Source organism: Cimex lectularius, unplaced genomic scaffold (assembly GCF_000648675.2).
Source record: "Cimex lectularius strain Harlan isolate CLEC.00 unplaced genomic scaffold, Clec_2.1 scaffold15, whole genome shotgun sequence".
Classification (NCBI taxonomy): domain Eukaryota; kingdom Metazoa; phylum Arthropoda; class Insecta; order Hemiptera; family Cimicidae; genus Cimex; species Cimex lectularius.
The window spans coordinates 1203368-1227009 of record NW_019392667.1 but is presented as its reverse complement, the minus strand read 5'-3'; the positions used below and the strand labels follow the sequence as shown (position 1 = coordinate 1227009).

Here is a 23642-nt window from a genome sequence, read left to right as displayed (position 1 = left end):
TCAGTTACAGTATTTTTTTAAATTAATTATTATGGTTTCTACAACTGCGGTTTTTATTCACACCGAGGAAATGGCACGCCCGGACATTGGGGCAATTTATCTCTCAAAAGACGTGTAGGGTTTCTAAAAATTTTGGTACAAGAAGGCCTTTGGCCAAGTGGCTTTTAAGTGATGGTTTAATTTTTGTGGAAGTTTTTGTGACGTTATTTAATAATATCAGTTACAAATGGGAATTGGATTGTTAGGTTTGAAACATAAAATAGGCAGTTTAATCATTTTCTTAAAATTTGTAATTGGACGGTTTGGATTTTGTAGAAATTGGATTTTTCCGTTGATCCCTAAACTTTATTTTCATACGTCCATATCAGTCTCAGGAGGTTATTATAAATGGTAAGTTGGCTAGTAAATTAGATCTATCTTCAAGTAATTAAGGAGTAATTTGTAGCTCGGTTAATTTCCTGTCATTTCAGTCGTGTAAACATTGGTGTTTTGTCAAAATTAGAGTGCCAGATAGCACACAATACCTAAGGTTGGAATGAGTTTCTAGTGAAATAGGCTGATGTAGATAGAGTTAGTTTCGTTAATTTTTGGTTTAGATTTTCGAGGCTAAAACATACGGTTTAAATGAAAAGCCGAGAGATATATCAGGATTAGATGACAGGCCCTGTCCTCACCAAAAGAGACAAACAAGAATGCCGGCCGTATATATTGTGAATAGGAATGGCTTTAGGGTGCTGCCCTGTGTGGCCTCGGCTCTAGGCACGGTGCCCCCCAAGAAAAGGCAATATGCCAGTACATAGCCTAGAAAATTTGTAATATTAATAAAAATCCTGAGATTTTCTTCTATCGCCTAAGGAGTGATGAATGTGTAGTATTGTCGTAACCGACAATTTTCGTCTGCCTATCAGTTATCAGCATTTCGTTATCTTTGGCACAATTTTCATTAAAATGTTAAAGAATCATACGGAACCACTGAAAATGACGATGTGCTAAAACGCGTCTGACAAACCAACCCAGCGAGGTTAGGTAGACCAAAATGAACTGTAACTACAAAATTTAGCAATAATATATCAACAGTGTCTGCCTATATGTTTTGCTTCAATTCGTCTTCAGTTGTAACGTACGCAAAACTGTGAAACACAATATCACGAACTTAAACAATAAAAACCAATTCACGCAATAACGGCTCACCACAAACACGATCAACAAAATAATAGACAAAACGCACAATGATAACGACACCACAGCAATAAAATAAGAATCACCAAATCCACATAATGAAACGAACAAACTAACAAATCTATTTGACAAATTTGGAATAAAAGCAGACCTCAAAACAGCACTCATAATGGGAAAACTCCTAAGATTTGATATGGAAAAATCAAATCAATTTGACGATAATACTCGATATGCTAATACGGAAATAAATAAATCGGACAAATACCACGAAAAAATAAAATACATATGCAAAGAACATATAAAATAGTTTAGGGAAAATAACAGAAAATTAACCTACGCAACTCTTCCCACCGAAAGCTTCTCGAACCATTAGAAATACAAAGAGGGAACTTTTCTAAAAATATTTGTGTTTGTTTTCACAAGCTTTTGTCTATAAAATTTGTATTACAATTTAAAATTCAAAGATCAGATTATGAATTTTTACCATCAGATCAAATTGGTAGATATATTTTTAAAACAAGAAAATGAGTCGAAAGTCGTAGTGAAATTTTGAATACTTTGAATTAGGTAAATTTACAATAACAGTGAGTTAAGTTTTAAATAACAAGTACATCAATTTAATTCAATTTTTTTGTACCTACCATATTTGAAGTAAAAAACATTTTAGAGAAATCAGTAACAATCAAAAATCTAAACATGTAATAATTCTAGCTCAAACATAGACAAACGTAATCGAATTTAATAAGTAACATTGCAGATCTAAATAAAAAATACTATCAAGTTTTATTTCAATTTTAAAAATTTCAATACTTACAAAAAGTAAACACTACAAAAATTTGATGTACTGAAAAATCTGCTACAAAACTTGCAATAAGGGTAAGACCTTTACAACATTAAAAAAAGCTAAAGAAGTTAGTTAATAATGAAGAAGAATCAATTTAAAAATGTCCCCTTGAGGTAGTACCAAGAGTGGACAACAACCCAGTCCCATATTTTATATTCTGCGTTTTTCCGATTGACAATATCTAAAAACCTGTTGGCTATGGTTAAGTCTTCAGGTTTTCAAAATTTTTATAAATCCAAACTGCGCAGAATTATTTTTTATATAGTTTATAAAATATGCTTCAAAAATAAAACCAGCAGGTAGAGGAAAAACTGAAATTTCAAAACGAAATAAAATATTTAGTTTGCAATTAAACGGTACAGTTTATGTCAAATTTCATCCCCTTTGTACATAAAATATTTAAAAGAGGATTATTATCGAGTTATAAATTAATAAATAAATTATCGCCTCATTTATCTTTTACAAGACTCAGGTACTAAGTAAAAAAATGTTATCCTTGATTTATTACGTTTTTCAAGCAAAACGTTTTTAAACTTCTCTCACTTTAAACTTTGAAGTGGATTTTTTATTTAATAAGAGAAACATTGTTGTGTTGTACTTTTTATGAAAAATAAAGTAAACGCATTACTTCAGTAATAATGTGCATGATAATTACAGTCGGAAAAATTATTTTGCAATTGATTAGATTTATGAGAAATTTTTATGATAACTTTTTTCCTGCTAGGAGGGAAATGTTTCATCAGGGGTCTACCACGCATTTCCGGTTCTGTGGAATTTACGAGTACCAACTCCATACTTAACCCTTTTTTCAGCACTTTAATTTACCATAAAGAATAGAAAAAACTTTAAAGAACCATTAAGAACCGTTGGTTCTTATCACTGTAAGGTTGATTCGAACCCGACATACTTACAAATGGGCAAAAAAAGGGGCGATATGACCTCAACAGTTGCAAATCCTTACAAAAAAAGTTTCATTGGTTATAAAATCTTGAAGGACGCCATTGATTTAAAAAAAGTAGTTACAATAAAAATTTATGTTAAATGCTCAACAATATTTTTTTAAGTCTAGTCTAGGTCTAGTAAGCATAGAACATGAATATAAAATGTTACAAAATTCGATTTTTACTTCAGAATTAATTAATATCGAAAAAGTTTTACTTTGTTAAGATGAAAGTCTTCATTTCCAAAATTGAACTCAGACAGATCTATTCGGTAAATTTTTTTTTAGATTTTTGAATTATACGAGTTATGTTGAAATTGTCTCCAAAGATTTTGAAGAGATAAATAGAAAAAGGTTTCTGAATGTAACGGAAAATCAGTGTCCACGGTTGGGGAGGGCCGGCTCCCCGTATTGATTGGCAGAAAAGCCTCACTCTCTCTCGCTTCCTCCTGGCGGGAGGGATATCTTCCTCTCGCTCCTCCCAATGGCACTCAGACCCGCAAAATATATCGAATACCGTCGGCAATTTTCACCCCGAGGTGCATCGAGGCACCGAGGCAAATCCCCCTGGCGCGAGGCAGGCGCCATGTGCGCGTTTCCGGGTGTGAAAAACTGCAAAAACCGACGTGGAAAAACACCTGAAAATCACCTCTAGAAAACATCCGAGGGCGATGGACGGTTTTGCATTATACAGAATATAAATGCGCGTTTACAAAAGTTGCCCTTTCTCGAGATGTTTGCATAATTTAAAAGCTACGAAGCATAAAATAATATGCTTGCCACAAACAACGCCCATATAAGCTCATTACACTAAAACAGCAATAAAAACAAATTTTTAAGAAAAACTGCTAAATGTTAATTATTCACATACGTAACGGATAACTGTAGACACGGTAATAGTTTATTATGCATAATTATAATAAAAGCCAGATGAGCCGGTTACTGTTGTCCGTGAGACATCCTCCTTAAAACCTTCTTGTTAAGATTCTGAACTGGATCCTCTTGGTAAAACGGTCTCCGGACCTCACGATGTGGAGGGTAAAGAAAAAGCAAGTCGTAAATACCCAATAATCTACCGTGATCAAGTGATCTGACGCTAAACATGCTATAAAAATATGATTAAAAGAATCGTATAGATAATCGGGAGTTCTCATCCTTACACGATTAAGATTAAGCCAAGCGAGGTTGCCACAAGGCACTTTTGACCCAATACCCGTGTGTCTTTGTTGCGTTTCTTGTTTTTTCATGTATTCCCACGTCCAACGTCAGTATTTATTTTATAGTGGCCAACTTGCTGGGAAAAAATTGCTTTAGCTGTTTTTCCACGAGTGCAGTGATCCTGATTTTCATGACCTTCTTCTGTATACTGCTGAGGTCCTACAGACGGAATTTCTTCCATTCTTCCATTCCAGATATTACTTGCACTCATTGTAAGAGTGATTTCTGTATTTTTTTAATGTAAATCGTAAACTAACATTATTAATTGATACTGATGAGATTGACAGACGAAGACTTGGCCCGAGACTAGAAATGCCACTCAGGAACTGGGAGAAACAAAAGTCGTCCTTAATCCACAAGGATGATTTTCGCTGTGTTATTTTTGGGAAGAAGTCATAAGTAGTAATTGTTCAACTGGCCATCGTTATGTCGCTTGTTGAGAGTCCATTTTTTCATAAGTTCATAAGTTGAACGTTTCTTAGTCAATTGTATTCCGTCAGCTGGCCCCATTTTTTGTCTTTGTTAGGACTGTACTATTATAAGGTTTGACTATGATTTAGAGAGAGTCTAATGTAGTTCGGTACGCTTTAGTCTACCCTGAAAGAGCTAAACCCTGGGGTCGTATTAGATTATTTTTTATTGAGTATTTTATGATACCACCAGTTTGTCCGGTAGGCAAAGAAAGGCTTGATGTTTTTGACTTAATTTAAAGGTGGTGTCATTTCTTGGTTCTCCAAATGCTACCTGATATAAGCATTATACTTCAGCGCGGCAGCAAGCATTTGGATCCTCTGTTTTATTTTTGGAAAAAACATGGCTATTTTATTGAATAGTTGTTTTCTTTTTGTATTGAGGTTGTATAGAGGTCGAATGCGGGATATCGAGTACCATCGACTCTCATTTTGATTATTTACTTATTACAGACAATGGAGGAATATACTCCACTCCTTGATTGGAATGAATAACATGTGAATATGCATTTCAGGCTGAAATGGCCTAAATTTTGACCCCTGGAGCTTGACATCACAACCGGACGGATAAGACCGAAGTCTGAACACGGACTACTAAAACACCAAAGTGACTGACTTTCGCTTAATTAAATATAATGCCATGTAAAACTAAAAATCTAAAATATTATACATAAGAGCTTATTTCAGCCGGCTAGCTGCTAAGAGTATTAACGGCTCTTCACTTTTTGCCAATCGCCAATTTTTATTAACTTGATTTTTAAGCCCTTCCACACGTAGGTATTATGATTAAAATGTCCAAATCCAGTTCGTTGTATTGATGATGCCTTATTTAAGTTGGGTGGGAATTATGAATTGTCGATATATTGAGTCCTCAACTCTATTTCAAGGTTAATAATTACCTACAACCTAAACCTACGGCCTTTTCATCATTCATGATAATAAATACATTCATACAGGGTAAGAATCATAGTTACTATCCTACATAACTTAATCGGTTCGATGTGTTTGTGGGGGCACTTGACATTTCGCCACAGACCGTGTCAATAAATTTAACTACTCAAACAAAAAAACACATGGCACAAACACAAGGGAGTTTTTCAGTCACCAGAGTTTTGCTACAACGCCAGTGACTACTCGTTATTACACTGCCAATTTTATAAAACTAAGGAACCTAGCTTTGATATGTGAATACTCGATATTCCATCACAAACACCCACACAAACCTGCTCTAACATTCACGTTAATAAATGCATTCCTTCAAATTATGAATAATATTTCAATCAATTCATGAAATAGTTTCCTATATGAGACCATAAACCTTTTTATTATATCTTATACTTACCTGAGTATTTAATAGTGGAAAGTTCAAACTTCTTAGGTAAATCATTACCAGAACAGTCTTATTGACAAATTTAACATGTAAAAATTATATTTATACGTGTGCGTCTTCGTTAAAAAATTTATTTGACAAAACAATGAGGATGCCCAAACGATTATGACAGACCAAATCAGCGAGAATAGGCGGACCGAAATTACAGATTATAATAATATTAAAAAAAACCTATCTGTAAATTCCGAAAGACATTGTTAAATAATTCACTAGTTTTCGTGGTCCGCTTGACCAATTAATATCTTTCAATTAATTAAGGTTTTCAGTTGAGATAAAAAAAGTCAGTGTCACGAGCAGGATTCGAACCCACGGCCTTCGGCTAGATACGTCGCTACTCTACCACTTGAGCTATCGTGACTTCGATCCACTCGGGCATTAACTTCCCATCCCAACCCCATGTTTTGAATTTTCCATCTTTCTTGCTTTGACAGCTCAAGTGGTAAAGCAGCGGCGTATGTAGCCGAAGGTCGTGGGTTCGAATCCCGCTCGTGACACTGACTTTTTTATCTCAACTAAAAACCTCAATTAATTGAAAGATTGTTAAATAATTCTTGTTTTACGACCATTATTTATTTTTTATATATATTATTTATATTATGGGCACTCTCAACACGACACGCAAGAATGGCACAATTACACAGAAGACAAACACTTTGAGCCCTGAAGATGATCTCAATAAAGATCGAAACGTTGGCACAATAAAGAAAATGTTTTTCTGAAAACCACATCACACCAGACCGCATCTCACGATTTCTGAATAATTATTTATATTATTTATATAGTAATAGAGTTATAACTACACCACAAGAATAAATATTTTCATATACTTGACCATTGATTAAATACAACCCGTAAAAAAACCTTTTTTGATTCTTTCTGTTTAATACATAATTACAACTTCAACTAAAATTAGTAATTATTAAATAGTTATTTTTCTAAACTTTTTAGTTATATTTATGGATCTATAATACTTTTTTATTAACTAACCTGAAGTGTAGATGTATAAACAGATGTATTTAAACTATTTAAATGATTTTCGTCACCGGCCTGGAATACATTATTATATTTTTTTCCACCATTGTATGAATAATAATAAATCGAAAATTATCCCTTCGTGATTGAGACCGGCCGGTGAATTGTCCGTCAAAGCAGCCCGTCCATATTGATTAGACGGTGGGTCCGCCCGATGTCAACCAACCCTCTCGCCAACTCATGACAATATTCCATTGTTTCCAATTGCGACAGAGCCAATTTGAATATATTCGTTTCTTTTTCTGTTTCAGTGGGATTCGTGGACACAGGAACAGATGAAAAAGGTGAGTGTGTGACCGACAGTCTCGTTTTTCCTTCACTGTTTTTCATAATACAGTATCAATCTTAGAGAAATTACAAAACAAAGAAGAAAAAAATTTAAACTTGATATTTTTTATTATTTATTATTTTATGGCAATTTTCAAACCCAGTCGACATGAAGAGCTCCGGATTGTCAGGTTTTAATACAGATCCGCAATCAACTTGAAGCAAACTACTAACCCAATTAAAATATCAAATAATTCATTTTAAATACAACAAGAACAAACATTCATAGATATTTTTACGCTTTTTAAAATTAAAGATTTTCAAGGCAATAGTTAAAGTAGTTTACTTTTATAGGTAATATGGTGTAAACAGCTGACTTGATGCTTATCAAGTTGGAAAATGGCTTCTTAGATTATGAATTACTGCTTTAAAATATTTAAATTTTTAGTTAACAATTAAAAAGAAGTGAATCTTTGAGTTTGTTTAGTAAATTCCATGATTGTAGTGCTACAGAGAATTAATGATTAAAATCCTCTAATTTTTTTTTAAATTCGCACGACGATTATTCGAGTCGAATTTCCGTACCCAATAGTAAATTATCAATTCGGAAATTGTTCGGGCAGTTTTGGCCAAGGGAGGATCATTGGGCGATTAAGGGATGATTCAATGGGAGAATGAGCAGCACCGGATAATGGTAATTAAAGCGCAGCTCAGCCTGTTTGGGGAAGTTTCATTGGAAAACCGCCGTTTGGTTTAATCACCGACTGGAAAATTACACCCCCTGCGATATTCAAAAGCAGCCCGATGAAACAAAAACATTTCAATTTGAAAATGATATATGTTATAATTGTTTTTTATAATCTAAATGTATAAAATCATTCCATAAAATATACTGGGAATTTATTTTTTTTGTATTGATGTATGTCATTGAACAGTAAAATTTTACCAATGCTCTTGAAGACTTTTGTCTTTAGTATTTAGCCTGTAGCACAAAATGGAGGAAAAGAAAAACACACAGTGCTGGGTGGTGGTCAGTCCAGTCCCACTTACTGCAGATAACTTCATTTTTGGAGATGAAGAAAATTCGTGGGCTATGTTTTTCCAATGAGCATCAGACTTGATGAAGTCTGGGAATCAAAAACTGGTTTAGAAATTTCATTTTACACTTTTATTATATTAATATTTCTAAATAAGTATAATGGATTGGGGGACTCAAAAAATCCCACAGGGTATTATCCAAGGTTAATTTTCATTCTCTAAATCGGTTTTTTGGAAAAGAGCTGCAGATAATCACTTCTTTTTTCGAGATGAAGAAAACTCGTGGGCTATTTTTTTCCAAAGAGCATCACACTTAATGAAGTCTGGGAAATCAATCAAAGACTGCTTTAGAAACTTTATTTTACACTTTTATTATTTTAATATTTTTAAATAAGTTTAATGGATTGGAGGAAACACACAAGGCTAGGTGGTGGTCAGTCCAGTCCCACTTACTGCAGATAACTTCATTTTTGGAGATGAAGAAAATTCGTGGGCTATGTTTTTCCAATGAGCATCAGACTTGATGAAGTCTGGGAATCAAAGACTGCTTTAGAAACTTTTTTTAACACTTTTATTTTTTTAATATTTTTAAATAAGTTTAATGGATTGGGCGTCTCAAAAAAATCCACAGCGTTAATCCAAGGTTAATTTGGATTCTCAAAATCTGTTTTTTTTTAAAGAGCTGCAGATAATCACTTCATTTTTTGAAATGAAGAAATCTCGTGTGCTATTTTTTTTCCTGTGAGCATCAGACTTAATGAAATCTGGGAATCAAAACTGTTTTAAAAACCTCATTTTACACTTTTATTATTTTAATATTTTTAAATAAATATAATAGATTGGGGATCTCAAAAAATCCCACAGGGTATTATCCAAGGTTAATTTTCATTCTCTAATCGGTTTTTTGGAAAAGAGCTGCAGATAATCACTTCATTTTTCGAGATGAAGAAAATTCGTGGGATATTTTTTTCAAATGAACATCAGACTTGATGAAGTCTGGGAATCAAAGACTGCTTTAGAAACTTAATTTTTCACTTATATTATTTTAATATTTTTAAATCAGTTCAATGAATTGAAATCTCAAAAAAATCCAATGCGTTAATCCAAAGTTAATTTTCACTCTATAAATCTTTTTTTTTTTTTTTTTTTTGGAAAAGAGCATTAAACAAATTCTAATCAAAAGTTTAATGGTGCTTCAAACAAAAACATTAACAACGTATTTAACACTTTCTTTATAACATACATTGTTATATTTTGTTTTGAAAAAAATTCAAATATTCAGTCAAACTATAAGAGAATAGTAGTATTTTTTAGAATAAGTAATTTAACTGGATATATTGCAAAAATCCCAATATTAAAGTAATAAGAGTGTAAAATGAAGTTTCTAAAGCAGTCTTTGATTCCCCGACTTCATCAAGTCTGATGTTCATTTGAAAAAAATATCCCACGAATTTTCTTCATCTCGAAAAATGAAATGATTATCTGCAGCTGTTTTCCAAAAAAACTGATTTACAGAATGAAAATCCCACAGGGTATCATCCAAGGTTAATTTTCATTCTCTAAATCGGTTTTTTTGGAAAAGAGCTGCAGATAATCATTTCATTTTTCGAGATGAAGAAAATTCGTGGAAGATTTTTTCTCCAATGAGCATCACACTTAATGAAGTCTAGGAAATCAATCAAAGACTGCTTTAGAAACTTCATTTTACACTCTTATTATTTTAATATTTTTAAATCAGTTTAATGGATTGGAGGTCTAAAATAATCCCACAGGATATTATCCAAGGTTAATTTTCATTCTTTAAATAGTTTTTTTTTTTGGAAAAGAGCTGCAGATAATCACTTCATTTTTCGAGATGAAGAAAATTCGTGAGCTATTTTTTTCCAAAGAGCATCACACTTAATGAAGTCTGGGAAATCAATCAAGGACTGCTTTAGAAACTTCATTTTACACTTTTATTATTTTAATATTTTTAAATAAGTTTAATGGATTGGAGGTCTAAAAAAATCCCACAGGGTATTATCCAAGGTTAATTTTCATTTTCTAAATAGGTTTTTTGGAAAAGAGCTGCAGATAAGACTTCATTTTTCGAGATGAAGAAAACTCGTGGGCTATTTTTTTCAATGAATATCAGACTTAATGAAGTCTAGGAATCAAAGACTGCTTTAGAAACTTATTTTAACACTTTTATTATTTTACTATTTTTAAAAAAATATAATGGATTGGGGGTCTAAAAATATCCCAAGGTTACTTTTCATTCTCTAAATCGGTTTTTTGGGAAAGAGCTGCAGATAATCACTTTTTTTCGAGATGAAGAAAACTCGTGAGCTATTTATTTCCAATGAGCATCAGACTTAATGAAGTCTGGGAATCAAAGACTGCTCTACGAATTTCATTTTACACTTTTATTATTTTAATATTTTTAAATCAGTTTAATGAATTGGGATCTCAAAAAAATCCACAGCGTTAATCCATGGTTAATTTTCACTCTATAAATCTTTTTTTTAGAAAAGAGCATTAAACAAATGCTAATCAAAAGTTTAATGGTGGTTCAAACAAAAACATTAACAACGTATTTAACACGTTCTTTATAACATACATTTTTATATTTTGTTTTGAAAAAAAATTCAAATATTCAGTCAAACTATAAGACAATAGTAGTATTTTTTTTAGAAAAGGTAATTTATCTGGTTATATTACAGACATCCCAATCTAAGTTTTGATTAGTGCTTGCGTTATATGACAAAAATGTTATAGGATTTTACAGTAGTAAAGCAGTCTTAAAAGTGAAGATTTTTTGAGTCGTTCTTCTTTGCTTGTACATTTTACAATAGTTTGAAGTTTAAATATTGTTAAAATATAATTGTATAGAAACGTATTTACAATTTTATTATGGAAAGAATTTGAAATTGTAAGCTACTTGAAGAATTTCAACAAGTCAACATCCTTTGGCTAAACAGGATTCCAAAACATTTTATTATCCAACAAGTACACGGTGTTTAAGTCCTGACCGTAAACGAACAATTGATTTTTTCGGAACGTATTTTATTAACGAATTTATCGAAAATTCAGCAGAAACGAATTAATTCCAGCGTTCGGGGAAGGGCAAAAGCAATCCACACCCTCCGTCCTGAGGGCCATAAATAATTTATCCCATCCGATCCCACACGGGGTAGCATCCTGTGTCTTTTTTCCTCCCCCCCCCAGCAACACTCTCCTACAGTTGGAAAACATGAACGACATTTATATTTGTTTTGGATATGTCACACGTATGTAATATTCATAATGTTTCAGCTCCCCTTTTCAAATACTCATTTATTTTTTATGCCCGGTTGGCGGCGGCGGGGAGGGGTCGAATTTCTTGTCTGGTTTCCTAGAAAACCAGATAGACAATTTGTTTCCTTTATTTGTCAACCGGTTTGTTCTGTTTATCGAGGGGAAAACGGCTTCGATTTTTCCCCGTAATTGCTGGGATTGACTGTCCTATTTTAATATTTTTTGTGCCGAAACAATTACCAACAAGACGTATTGTTTGGTTTTCTTCTGTCCGGTCTGGTATCATTTTGAGGATTTTACTACCTATTTATTCAATTGATTACAAAATGAGGGATATTTACACTTTAAAAAATTAGAAGGTATATAATTTCAGGGATTATTTTTGTACGAATGAGATCAACATATTGACAAACTTATTAATTTAAAAACATTGTTCATTATTTTATAAACATTACAAGCAAAATTATAAAATTACCTTTCTATACTTATTTGTGACAAATTGTTCATTAAATCTTCAATATTTTAACCTTTTTATTGTCTCTTCAAGTTGACATATTCGACAAATATTTCAGAAAAATTAATGTTCTGTCAATGTTTAATTGTTTTGTAAAGTAATTTTATTTGACAACTGTGTCCTGTGAAGTTTTGAAAAATATTCGTAATAGTCACCACCTATTAAGCCTTAAGTACGTAAACCTAATCGGCTGTCATAATGATACTTGGTGTTCATTAGTTTGCACTTGTCACAATAATAAATTTAATATTTTGCCCTGTGTGTATGTTGTGCTTTCAACCTTGGGGGACCGGTAGTCGTATGGTTAGGGTGTCCGATTGGGATTTTGCCCCCCTTGCGGTCCTGGGTTCAAATCCCGGCACAGACCATGGATTTTTAATTGAGAGTGCTATAAAAGAAGTATCGTAAAATGGTTTGACTTCTCGACTGCGACAAGAAATGTTAAGCCCTCCTGTGCGACAGGAATTATTTTACTTTTTATTTTATTTTGTCGTTTCTTTGTCGAAGAAATGTTGTGATGTCAACCCGTTTTAATTTAAACCTCTACAAATCCACATCTGGGATTTTACAGTTAGTCATTAATTATTGTGTTCACTATTTTTCGTGGTCTTCTTGACCAATTAATATCATTTAATTAATTAAGGTTTTATGTTGAGATAAAAAAGTCAGTGTCACGAGAGGGATTCGAACCCACGACCTTCGGCTTGATACGCCGCTACTTGAGCTATAATGACTTCAATTTCCCCGGGCACTAACTTCCCATCTCAACTCCACCTTTTGAATTTTCCCTCCATTTTGCCATTTTTCAAATGTGTAATCGGATTGGATTCTCGACGACAAATGAAATGGCCTCGGAGAGCTTTAGTGAAGTATACTTTATTTTAAATCATTAAATTCATTAGTTTTCGTGGTCCGCTTGACCAATTAATATCACTCAATTAAAGAAGGTTTTAAGTTGAGATTGGAGGGAAAGGAATGGGCCAAAAAGGAGGGGAAATTCAAAAGGTGGGGTTGAAATGCGAAGTTAGTGCTCGGGGGGATCGAAGACACGATAGCTCAAGTGGTAGAGTACCGGCGTATCAAGCCGAAGGTCGTAGGTTCGAATCCCGCACTTGACACTGACTTTTTTATCTCAACTTAAATCCTTAATTAATTATTATTTCATTTATCTCGAGTCCTGCAGTTTTCCTTCGATGTTGAGTTTTTTCATAGATTAAGACAAAAGAATTACATCAGAGAATCAAAGATTTAACAAAACTGGACCAAAACTTTGTGTCAGTCAAAAAATCTTTCACTTTTAATATTCTCAATTTGTTGAAAAATTGCTTGTCCTCCTTTTGTATTTCACTTTTTGAATTGAATGCCTGTCAAATATCGTTTTGTTTTTATTCATCTTTTTCTGAGCCTTCGCCTTTAAAATTATTTTCCGAAAATTATTATGTCCTAGACTTTTTACCACTACACTAAGCTACAACATGGGTAAACCATTATTAAATTTTTATAGGTAGTATTAATTTCTAGGCCAATTTATTCCTAATATGGAATCTTAGATACATTGTTCTCTATGAATCTATTTCTAGGGATGAAAGTACTTCCTTTTATCCATATGATATCCTGAAAATTTTAGCTAATTGTAAGTTTTATTAATTACTATCTATGCAAAGTTGTTAGTTCAAGTGACTTTTCTTTCTTGATCCATCTCTAAATGTCTTCAGTGGTACCACTTTTTTTACTCTTTGATTTCCAAATCTGGTGTATGACGTTGGTTTCATTTTAAATTGACCTTTTTACCTATTAATTTTGGATTTATGTAATATGATGAGGAATGTAGCCCACATATCAGACATTACCACCCCCGAGGTTAAGCAGTAATTTTTCGTCAGATACAATTTTTATTATTTTTTTGTGAACTTTGTCTTTAAAATTGTTGTCTTATACTTATCACCGTTGCATTTTCTTTTAAAACACTATTTTTGTACTACTACATTATGCGTTTTGTATTTTCCTAGTTAATAACCAGACCTTGGCACATTTTTGACCGTTGTAAATATTTTCATTTAAGCAATATGAGAAAGGTCTTTTCTAAAGTTAATAAATAAATTATGGATAATGATACAACTTAATGTAGATTGGAATATATACATCTTCGGTGTAAAAAGAAGGGTTCCTACCCTCTTGACAATTTTCCATTTTATGTATATTGCGCCATTCTTGTTCCTAGGCCGTATATCTCGCCCACTTTCGAAAAATCGCCCCATCTCCTGATTAAGAAAGGCTTTTTAAAGCGGATCTCTGCCAAACGGGACAAGTGTGGCAACAGCTGTGTTTGTACCTAATAACCATCGCATGCGTCTCATCCCCGCCCACCCCCCGGGGTGCACATTAGTGGTTCGGCGCACCCCAACGCAACGTGGGGACCTGCTTCAATAGGCACTAATTGCTCGGAATGACCGCATTAATGTCCCCGCTCTACACTGATATACAACGAATCACCCACTCGGACAGGGGGTTAAATGTCACTGTCTATTATTCTTGTCTTATAGTGAAGTAATTATTTATCTCTGGTGAGGGTTAATTTTGGATTTTTACCAAGTCTAAAGTTTCATTTTAGCGACATTTGTGAACTTATCTACTCAATGTCTAAATTGTTTTATTTATTCAAAAAATTACCAATATTCAGTAATATTTCTTATACTTTAACTTTGAAAAATAGAAAAATACTATAATAAAACATTAAACATATTATGTTAAATCGAAAAGTATGCTATTTTGGAACTAATAGCACATTCGAGCCTAACACTAGCTGAAGTGTGTAATCAATTCCTATTTTTTTAAAAAAAGCTAAGCTTTGAATACAAATATACTTCTTTATAACTAAATTACTAACAAAATAATCAGAAAAGAGTAAGAAGATTGATTTAGAAATGTACGATCAAAGTAGTGATCAAAGCATAACAAAATTAATTAAAACATTTCCTAAAAGGCACTTTTTAACTGATAAACCAACAATTCTGCCTTCTTTCCTATCTTTGGATTTAAAAAAAAAATTAAATACTAACAATAACTGACTTATTCAAATACCTATGGTAACCTTCCAGGTAATACAATAGAGTTCGTGGTCCGATTGGCCAAGTAATTTTTTTCAATTAATTAATCTTTATGTAAGGTATGGGTTGATATAGAAAAGCCTGTGTCACGAGCGGGATTCGAACCCACGACCTTCGGCCAAATACGATGCTGCTCTACCACTTGAGCTATCGTGACTTCGATCCACTAGGAAACTAATTTCCCATCACAACTCACCTTTCGAATTTTCCCTTCTTTTTGCCATTTTTCAAATATCGTGTAATCTTTTCGATTCTCGGCGACAAATAAAATGGCCATGGAGAGCTGTAGTGAAGATATACTTCATTTTACTTATTAAATCCATCAGAGTTTGTGGTCCGATTGAGCAAATAACTTTTTTCAATTAATTAATCATTATATAAAGTATTGGCTGAGATAAAAAAAATCATTGTCACGAAGAGATCGATGTCACGATAGATCAAGTGGTAGAGGAGCGGCGTATTTAGCCGAAGGTCGTGGGTTCGAATCCCTCTCGTGACACTGACTTTTTTTTATCTCAGCCAATACCTTACATAAAGATTAACTTCCAAATATTGTTGGTACATTTGGCTGATGAAAATCTAGAAATTTTCAAGTATTTTTGTATTATATTAAATACGCAATGACAAATTTAACTCGATACATGAAATCTTTAAACATTTATTGTTTTCTCCATTGATAGAAAAATCAACTGGATTGGTCTTTTTACTTTAAAATTAGGGTGGATAATGATCATGGTGGTCAATTAGCTATGATGTGTTTATCGATTGCCAACCGTTCGGCCCATATTTGCCCTTCCTCAGAGCTGAGATATAATGTAGATATACAAATTCCGATAGAAACAATAATAAACGAATAACGTATTTGTGCATATCATTTTTTTTTACAATTCAATAAGACTTCTGTTTATTATTACACTTTTAGATTTTATTTTAGCCCCTTGCCAAGTGTCACATTCCATTTTCTTTATTCTTGTCGCGTTTAATGGCTTTTATAGATTAACATTCTCGGGATAAATGTCTCTTGCAGAAATGGTAAAATATTACTACAATAAAGTTGGGAGCGCTCAACGGTGTCTTTGGGATGAACCCAAGGACCGAAACTAACAGTAAACCTAGGTAAATATGCTACTGTTTTCCACTCTGAAATCATAGCGATTAAACAGTGCGCTATAGAAATAAAAAAACTAGGAATACATTCCCGGAAGATAGCCATTTTCTCTGACAGCCAGGCCGCACTTAGAGCCCTAGCCTCATCCGAGTGTTTGGAACTGCATATAAATTGATGAAAAACAAACACCCTGTATGACGATTATANCACACACACACACACACATACACACACACACACACACACACACACACACACGCACACGCACACGCACACACACGCACGCACGCACGCACGCACGCACGCACGCACGCACATATATATAATACTATTATAATTTAGAAGAAAATATCTTTTATGACTTTCTATCAAGTACTGTCGTACTAAGGACATCAATACACCTGCGCTGTACCCTAGAACAATTTTGTCACATTAAAACCCACATTGTACAAATTTGTCAGTTTCGCTTGATTTTAATTTATGTAAAATTCAAATTGTCTTATTGAACCGGTAAAGAAAGTTTTGTACAACCATTAGCTTTTGGTAGGAGAGGACGAGATAGGTGGGAGAAATGTGTACGAAGGGGGAAGTCGGAGAATGTAAATGCCTAACATATCGATCTGGGGAGGGACTTCCAAGTCCTGGCCCGGGATTAATGTTTCACCTTGTAGCTCATTTACTCCTCTGTTATGGGCACTCATTGCAAACGACCCCAGAGCGTCCGAACGATTGTTTTAACTGAGGACAACAAGTGGCTCGTATCGTAATTGGCCATAGTTAACAGGGCTGATCTGCTGGTCAAACTAACCCGTTGTACTTTCTTTTCATCATAAAAACATGCATAAATTCGTAAAAATATAAATTATAACGCGTTGAAAAGATAATAAAAAGGGAAGTTCCGTGCTGTTGCGTGGGCTGTGGTTAACGTTATGAATGGAACGGAAGTGGTCTAAGTGCGGCCCACTTGTTAACAAACAACGTGCACGCGTCAGGAAGTAACCAAAACGAAAGTTTCCTAGGCGAGCTTATTGATAACACAACATAATCACCATTTTCTATTAATCTTGTATTGTTGAGTGTTGAAAGATCAAAGGAAATCCGATTATCATTAAGTTAATTGAATAACAGCTAACAAGCAACCGGCAGCCAAAAAAAAAAAAATTGTCAGGTAGTAGGATATAGAACAAAGCTTGTCGAACTACACCCATCAAAATGGCACTACCGTGCTTTTCCACAAATGGGTCATTATTCACTGCCTCTTTTGGCTGTTTTCTTAGGCAAGATTGCGTAGACAATCATTAGGTATATTCATAGAATACAGATTTTATTTGAGTGAAAATCTTATCTTTGCTAGAGTTTTACAGAAGCTTGTAATATTTATTTATGTTTTTTCATCTTCTTGCCTGAAATTCTGCCACTCCCAATATTTTTGTGCCTGTCAGATCGGCTCTGTCTAGTTAGCAAACGTGTAAAGATCATGAGTTTTGTTGGTCTTTAATGCAGCAGGTCTTTGGTTTTAAGTGAGACTTTTGCTTGTGCGATCGACCAGCCTTCATACGATGTTGATTGGGATTCGGGTTGTGGTCTTCAAACATACAATGTTATTATATCAACGCCCAAGCTTTCGACAAGTTTTATTGCCTTCTTCAGGGGATCTACAGAGACATAGGGACATAATCATTTAGATAATTATAAATTGTATAAATAATTATAAAATATCAGTGTTACTTACAGATACAAAGTCAAAACTTAAACACATTGCACATTACACGATATGTATATATACAAACTATATACATATATAATAAATAAATAAAAACCTCTTCTTAACAGCCTCTTACATATATAGGCATTTTTTAAAACAGTAACAATTACTTAACAATTAATATTCTTTTGGTACATAAATATCACAGGCGTTTGACTAAAAAATTGTGTTTATCACGCTATCAGGTGGGAGGTTCCCCCCACTATCACCTACTGATAACAATCATTTCCCACAATTTTTAAAAACAAGATATTAATTTCTAATACATTGGTAATTCTATGTTATTACAGCCTGTTATAATATATAAATAAATAAATATGTACGCAAGTATTGTTACGATCTTTTGAGAGAGACCTTATCTTTTTCTAGAATCCCACTGTATATCACACTTAAATTATTCAAATCTGTTTTTAAATTACAAGCCATGTTATCCTGATGAATAGATGTCATTTCCCTCAAAAGTCTACGACCTGTATTTTGTTCTGAAGCCACAATTTTGACTCCATCGAAGTCAAAATTACGTTTCGTAGCGTGTGTATGTTTGGATAGTACTGTTCCCGGCCTTTCTTCATCACTGCAATCATACATATGTTGCCGCACACGTTCGGATATATATTGTTTCGTTTGGCCGTAATACACAGTGGGACATTGTGCACATTTGATGCGGTACTCTGCATTAGATTTTTGTAATAGAGGTTCTTTACTTTTAAGTTTTGTGTAAAAATTCTTACCCAGTTTATTGCTAAATTTGTAAACCATTTTTTAGCGGCCCATACATGCTCAATATTATTGCGCAATATTTAGTTTTGTGCAATATAGTTGATCGTGTGTAGTCGAAATTGAAAGGTTGTGCAATATATTGTGCTAAATTCAAATCCTTGAAAATATATTGTGCAAACGGGAAAAGGTTGTGCCGTCTGTAGGCAATATTGCGCAATATTCTATCAGTCAATAAACACGTGGTAGAGTACGCGTCGTCATGGATGCCAAGGAAGCTGATAGGCAATTCATTTTCGAATTCATTAACGTTTATCAGGGAGAACCCTCACCCCAAGATATAAGAGCCTTTTTAGCTACTTTTCGCTAAACTTTTTTTTGTTTCAACTATTTTGTTTCTTATTACTTGGCATAGTTTTTTGTCTGCCTTTTTGCGAGCTCTTCTTTTTTTTCGCACTGGCACCCACAGCGATAATCACACAACAAAATCACTATCACTCAACATGACTTCACTACATGAAATTCTGGTTGGAACTAATTGCACAATATATTGCCTTGAAGGTTGTACGTCTGTGCTCGCGATTGTGCAATATATTGCCTGCATACGGTACAATTTATTGCACAAATCAAAATATTGCGCAATAATATTGAGCAGTGTAGGGCCTCCGTCAAAATATTGTGCAACCCACATTGTGCAATAATATTGAGCGTGTATGGGCCGCTTAACATTATCTATTTTTTCTTTCAACAGTTTTTTTAACTCACTTGATGTTTCTGCTACATATGTAACTGGTTGATAAAGTTTTCCCTCGACAGTTATATTCTCATCCCTTGTTGCTCTTGTCCTGTTTTCCATTAATCTGTTTATTAATGATCTTGGATACCCATTGTATTAACATAGAGCGCACTTTTTTCTTGTTCTCACTATGGAACCGATCATCACTTCATTTCCGGGCCCTATCAATGAGGTTAAAAACTATGTTAGCTTTCATTTGAAAAGAATGGATGGATGAGAAATGTAGCATCTTCTCCGAGCTGGTTGGTTTCCAATACCAGTTAGTATTAATTTACCATTATCTCTAATGACAAGTACGTCAAGAAAAGGAAATTTCCCATCCACCTCAGTTTCTTGTGTAAATTGTAGTGACGGATGGAAAGAATTAAACACCTTCAAAATGTCCACCAGCTCACTCTTTTTTATAATCAAAAACAAATCATGAACATATTTCTTAAGAAATTTGATGTGAAATCCAAAATTAAGTGCAATCCAATCCAGTAGCTCGTTCGTTACAAGGTCTGCAATGAACACTTTCATAACGAAGTATTCGGCCTGTTTTAGTTCTGCCTTGAAGATCATGTTGGCCTGAGCTTAGGGTGCCCGACTTCTTTTGCCCTGCTGTTGGTTCTGGGATCGAATCCCGGCATTCCCCAAGGCTTTCCAATTGAGTCGGGAGTTAGGCTTTTACAAAAGGATTTGATCCTACTGGTGATGTTGAGGATGTTGTCGGTCATCCTCTTCACTTTCTATCCTCGGCCTAGAGAAAAGAGACAAATTTGTCCCCTATTCCTTTGGCCACTCACGCAGTCCCTGTCAGTATAAAATGCAATTTTGGACTTCTATTCCAAGTCTATTTGTGTTATATATTTTGTTCAAATTTCATAGATTCATCATAAGTTTTCCTCAATTGACGATATTGGCCTAAGCTGCAAATTTACGTTACCAGATTGATTTAGATTTTCAGTAAAAATGTCAACAACCCTCGTAATTAATAATAAAAAAATAAATATATAAATAGTACCAAGTTTAGTTTGAACGAGTTAAATATGGAGAAATTGTTTTGTCGACTTTTGTAAGAAAACGCGAAATCTGCAAATTGCATAATTCAAGGATTCTGAGGTTGGAGAGTAATGAAAGTGTTCATTTGTCGTCCATAATTTAAGGGAAAAGTCTTGCGCTTCCTGAGTCTATAATTTTCAGCGCTAATCACTCATGCTAAGCCGCACTAAGTCGGATGAGCCCTGTCCGCGGATTAAGCAAAAGTCCTCTGGCAAAGAAAATTAAGTATGTAGGTAGGCCGGGGCTTTGCCGGTGCTTAGGTTTGGGGCGGGGGCATTTAAGTGGATTAAAACAAACCGGTGGAAAGTGCCTGATAATAACTACTGCCGAGGCAAGGGCAGAAAGAAACAGCCAGCTCAATGTGAATTTACAAGTTCTAGAACGTGGATTTTCAAAAACAAACTTTCTAAATCTGACAATATTTCCACCTTCATTAAGAAAAAGCCTTTTAAAAGTTAAAGCTTTTTTATTCATAATTTACGTTTTAAAATTCATTATTACTTGTACTTTCCCGATATAATCTCGAAAACTTGCAGAAATCCGGGTTCACGGAAATGATGACATTTTAAGTTCTTACACCTTTCAGAATTTATTATACGACTGAATATTTATTATTTTTAATGGTTTCCAGTATAAAAACATTGTGGTTAGCAACATATTCTAAAGATCGATGATTTTATCTTTCATCTTTGTGATTTTAAAGAAATTTTGCGCTATGATGAGGCTCCTGAAAATTGATGATTATCTAATCTCGGTCGATGCTCCGAGCATCATCGTTCCTTAAGTTGGTGAGGCATTTTGCCAATATATTAAAATTATAGCATACAAATTTGAGAAATTAAGCATCAAAAACTCTGGGAGGTTTCATCGTGAAGTTACTAAAATTGTAGTTAGCTGTTTCATTTTTAAGTTACCATCATAATCAAATATAAAGATGTCTTGAGTTATTCAGTATCATACATGGCGGAATGTGCCTTGAGGTATTCAATATACCTACCTACCTTAGTCCTGAAAGTACCTTGAGAACTTTAGCATCATAGGAAACTGAAGGTAACGAGTTAATCAATATACTGAAGGTATTTTGAGTTATTTACTCTAAAAGATTACGGAAAATACTATTTGTTCAGGATCATAAATTACTCAAGATACTATGAGTTATACTGCATCGTGATTACTAAAAGTATTTGATGTTTTCAGTCATAGACTGTTTGAGGTACATTGACTTAGAATTACAGATTACTGAAGTTATTTTGAGATATTCAGACTAAAGATTTTATATGCTATTATGCATTATAAGTTAGTAAAAATTCGTTGAGTTATTCAGCATCTTAGATGGGCGACAGTACGTTGAGGTATTACTGAAAACATTTTGAATTAATCAGCATCATAAAATACTAAAGGTACCTTCGGATGTCCAACATCATAAATTACTTAAGGTATCTTAAGATATTCAGCATTACTGTTTATTGAAAGTACCTTGAGATATCAGCATCATAGGATACTAAAGTTCAGTTATTCAATATTATAAAGTACTGAAGGTATCTTACAGTATCGACTGTCAAAAAATACTGAAGATTACTTGATTACTGATTACTGGAGATAAAAAGACTTATTTTGCATTATGATTATTAAAGTTATCTTGGGTTATTCGATTTATATGATTGCTGATGGTATATTGAGTTCTTCAGCATCGTTGGGTAATAAAAGTACAATGTGGTAGTCAGCATTATAGATTACTGAAGTTCGCATTATTCAACATCATCAGAAGGTATCGAAGATACTAGGCGTCATAGAATACTGAGGATGCGTTGTTTCATTCTGAACCATCAGCTGCCAAAGTTATATTGAGGTATTCAGCATTATAAAACACTGAATGTACCTTGAGTTATTCAGAATCATAGGCCACTAAAGGCACATTAAAGTATTCAACGTGATTGATGGAAGTATATTTAGTTATTGAGTATCGTCCATTATCTTAGATACAATATAAATTACTAAAGCTTTTTCAATTTCATAGATTGATCCTGTTATCTGGGGTTTACTTTACATATCAAAGATACTAAGAGTCATGGAATACTGATGATACCTTGTTTCATTCTGAATCATCGACTGCTAAAGTTATATGGAGGTATTCAGCATTGTGGAATAGGAGTCTATTGAGTAATTAAATATTTTAGGCTACTAAAGATACATTAAAGTATTCAACGTGATTGATTAGTGGAAGGATATTTACTCATTGAGGATCGTCGATTACCTTAGATACAGTAAAAATTACTAAAGATTATCAAACTTCATACATTGATGACGTTATCTGGAGTTTACCTTGAATTTTTGAGTATCGTAGATTACTGAAGATACTTGAGTTATTAGTTTACTGAAGGAATCATGAGTCAACATTACAGATTAATTCCATTACAGTGTGGTCCGATTGACCGAATAACTGTTTTCAATAACTTAATCTTTATGCAAGGTATTGGTAAGATGGGAAGTTAGTGCCCGAGCGGATCGAAGACACGATAGCTCAAGTGGAAGAGCCGGCAGCGTATTGAGCCGAAGGTCGTGGGTTCGAATCCCGCTCGTGACACTGGCTTTTTTATTTCAACCAATACCTTCCTTAAAGATATATAATAACGGCATCATAGGATACTAAAGTTCAGTTATTCAATATTATAAAGTACTGAAGGTATCTTACAGTATCGACTGTCAAAAAATACTGAAGATTACTTGATTACTGATTACTGGAGATTAAAAAAAATATTCTGCATTATGATTATTAAAGTTATCTTGGGTTATTCGATTTATATGATTGCTGAAGGTACATTGATATTTTCAGCATCGTTTGGTAATAAAGTACAATGAGGTAGTCAGCATTATAGATTGCTGAAGTTCGCGTTATTCAACATCATCATAAGGTATCAAAGGTACTAAGAGTCATGGAAT

The 23642-nt window shown here is 33.7% G+C and overlaps 1 protein-coding gene across 3 annotated transcripts in view; it reads left to right on the top strand.

Annotated features, from left to right (window-relative positions):
* The window catches only part of LOC106673961 (inhibitory POU protein), a 123622-nt gene that overhangs the window by 6919 nt on the left and 93061 nt on the right, over window positions 1–23642 (top strand). For all 3 annotated transcript variants that reach the window (XM_014406370.2, XM_014406369.2, XM_014406368.2), the window contains exon 2: window positions 7325–7357. In XM_014406370.2, coding sequence (XP_014261856.1) covers window positions 7325–7357 — 33 coding nt within the window. The remainder of the gene's footprint in view (window positions 1–7324; window positions 7358–23642) is intronic.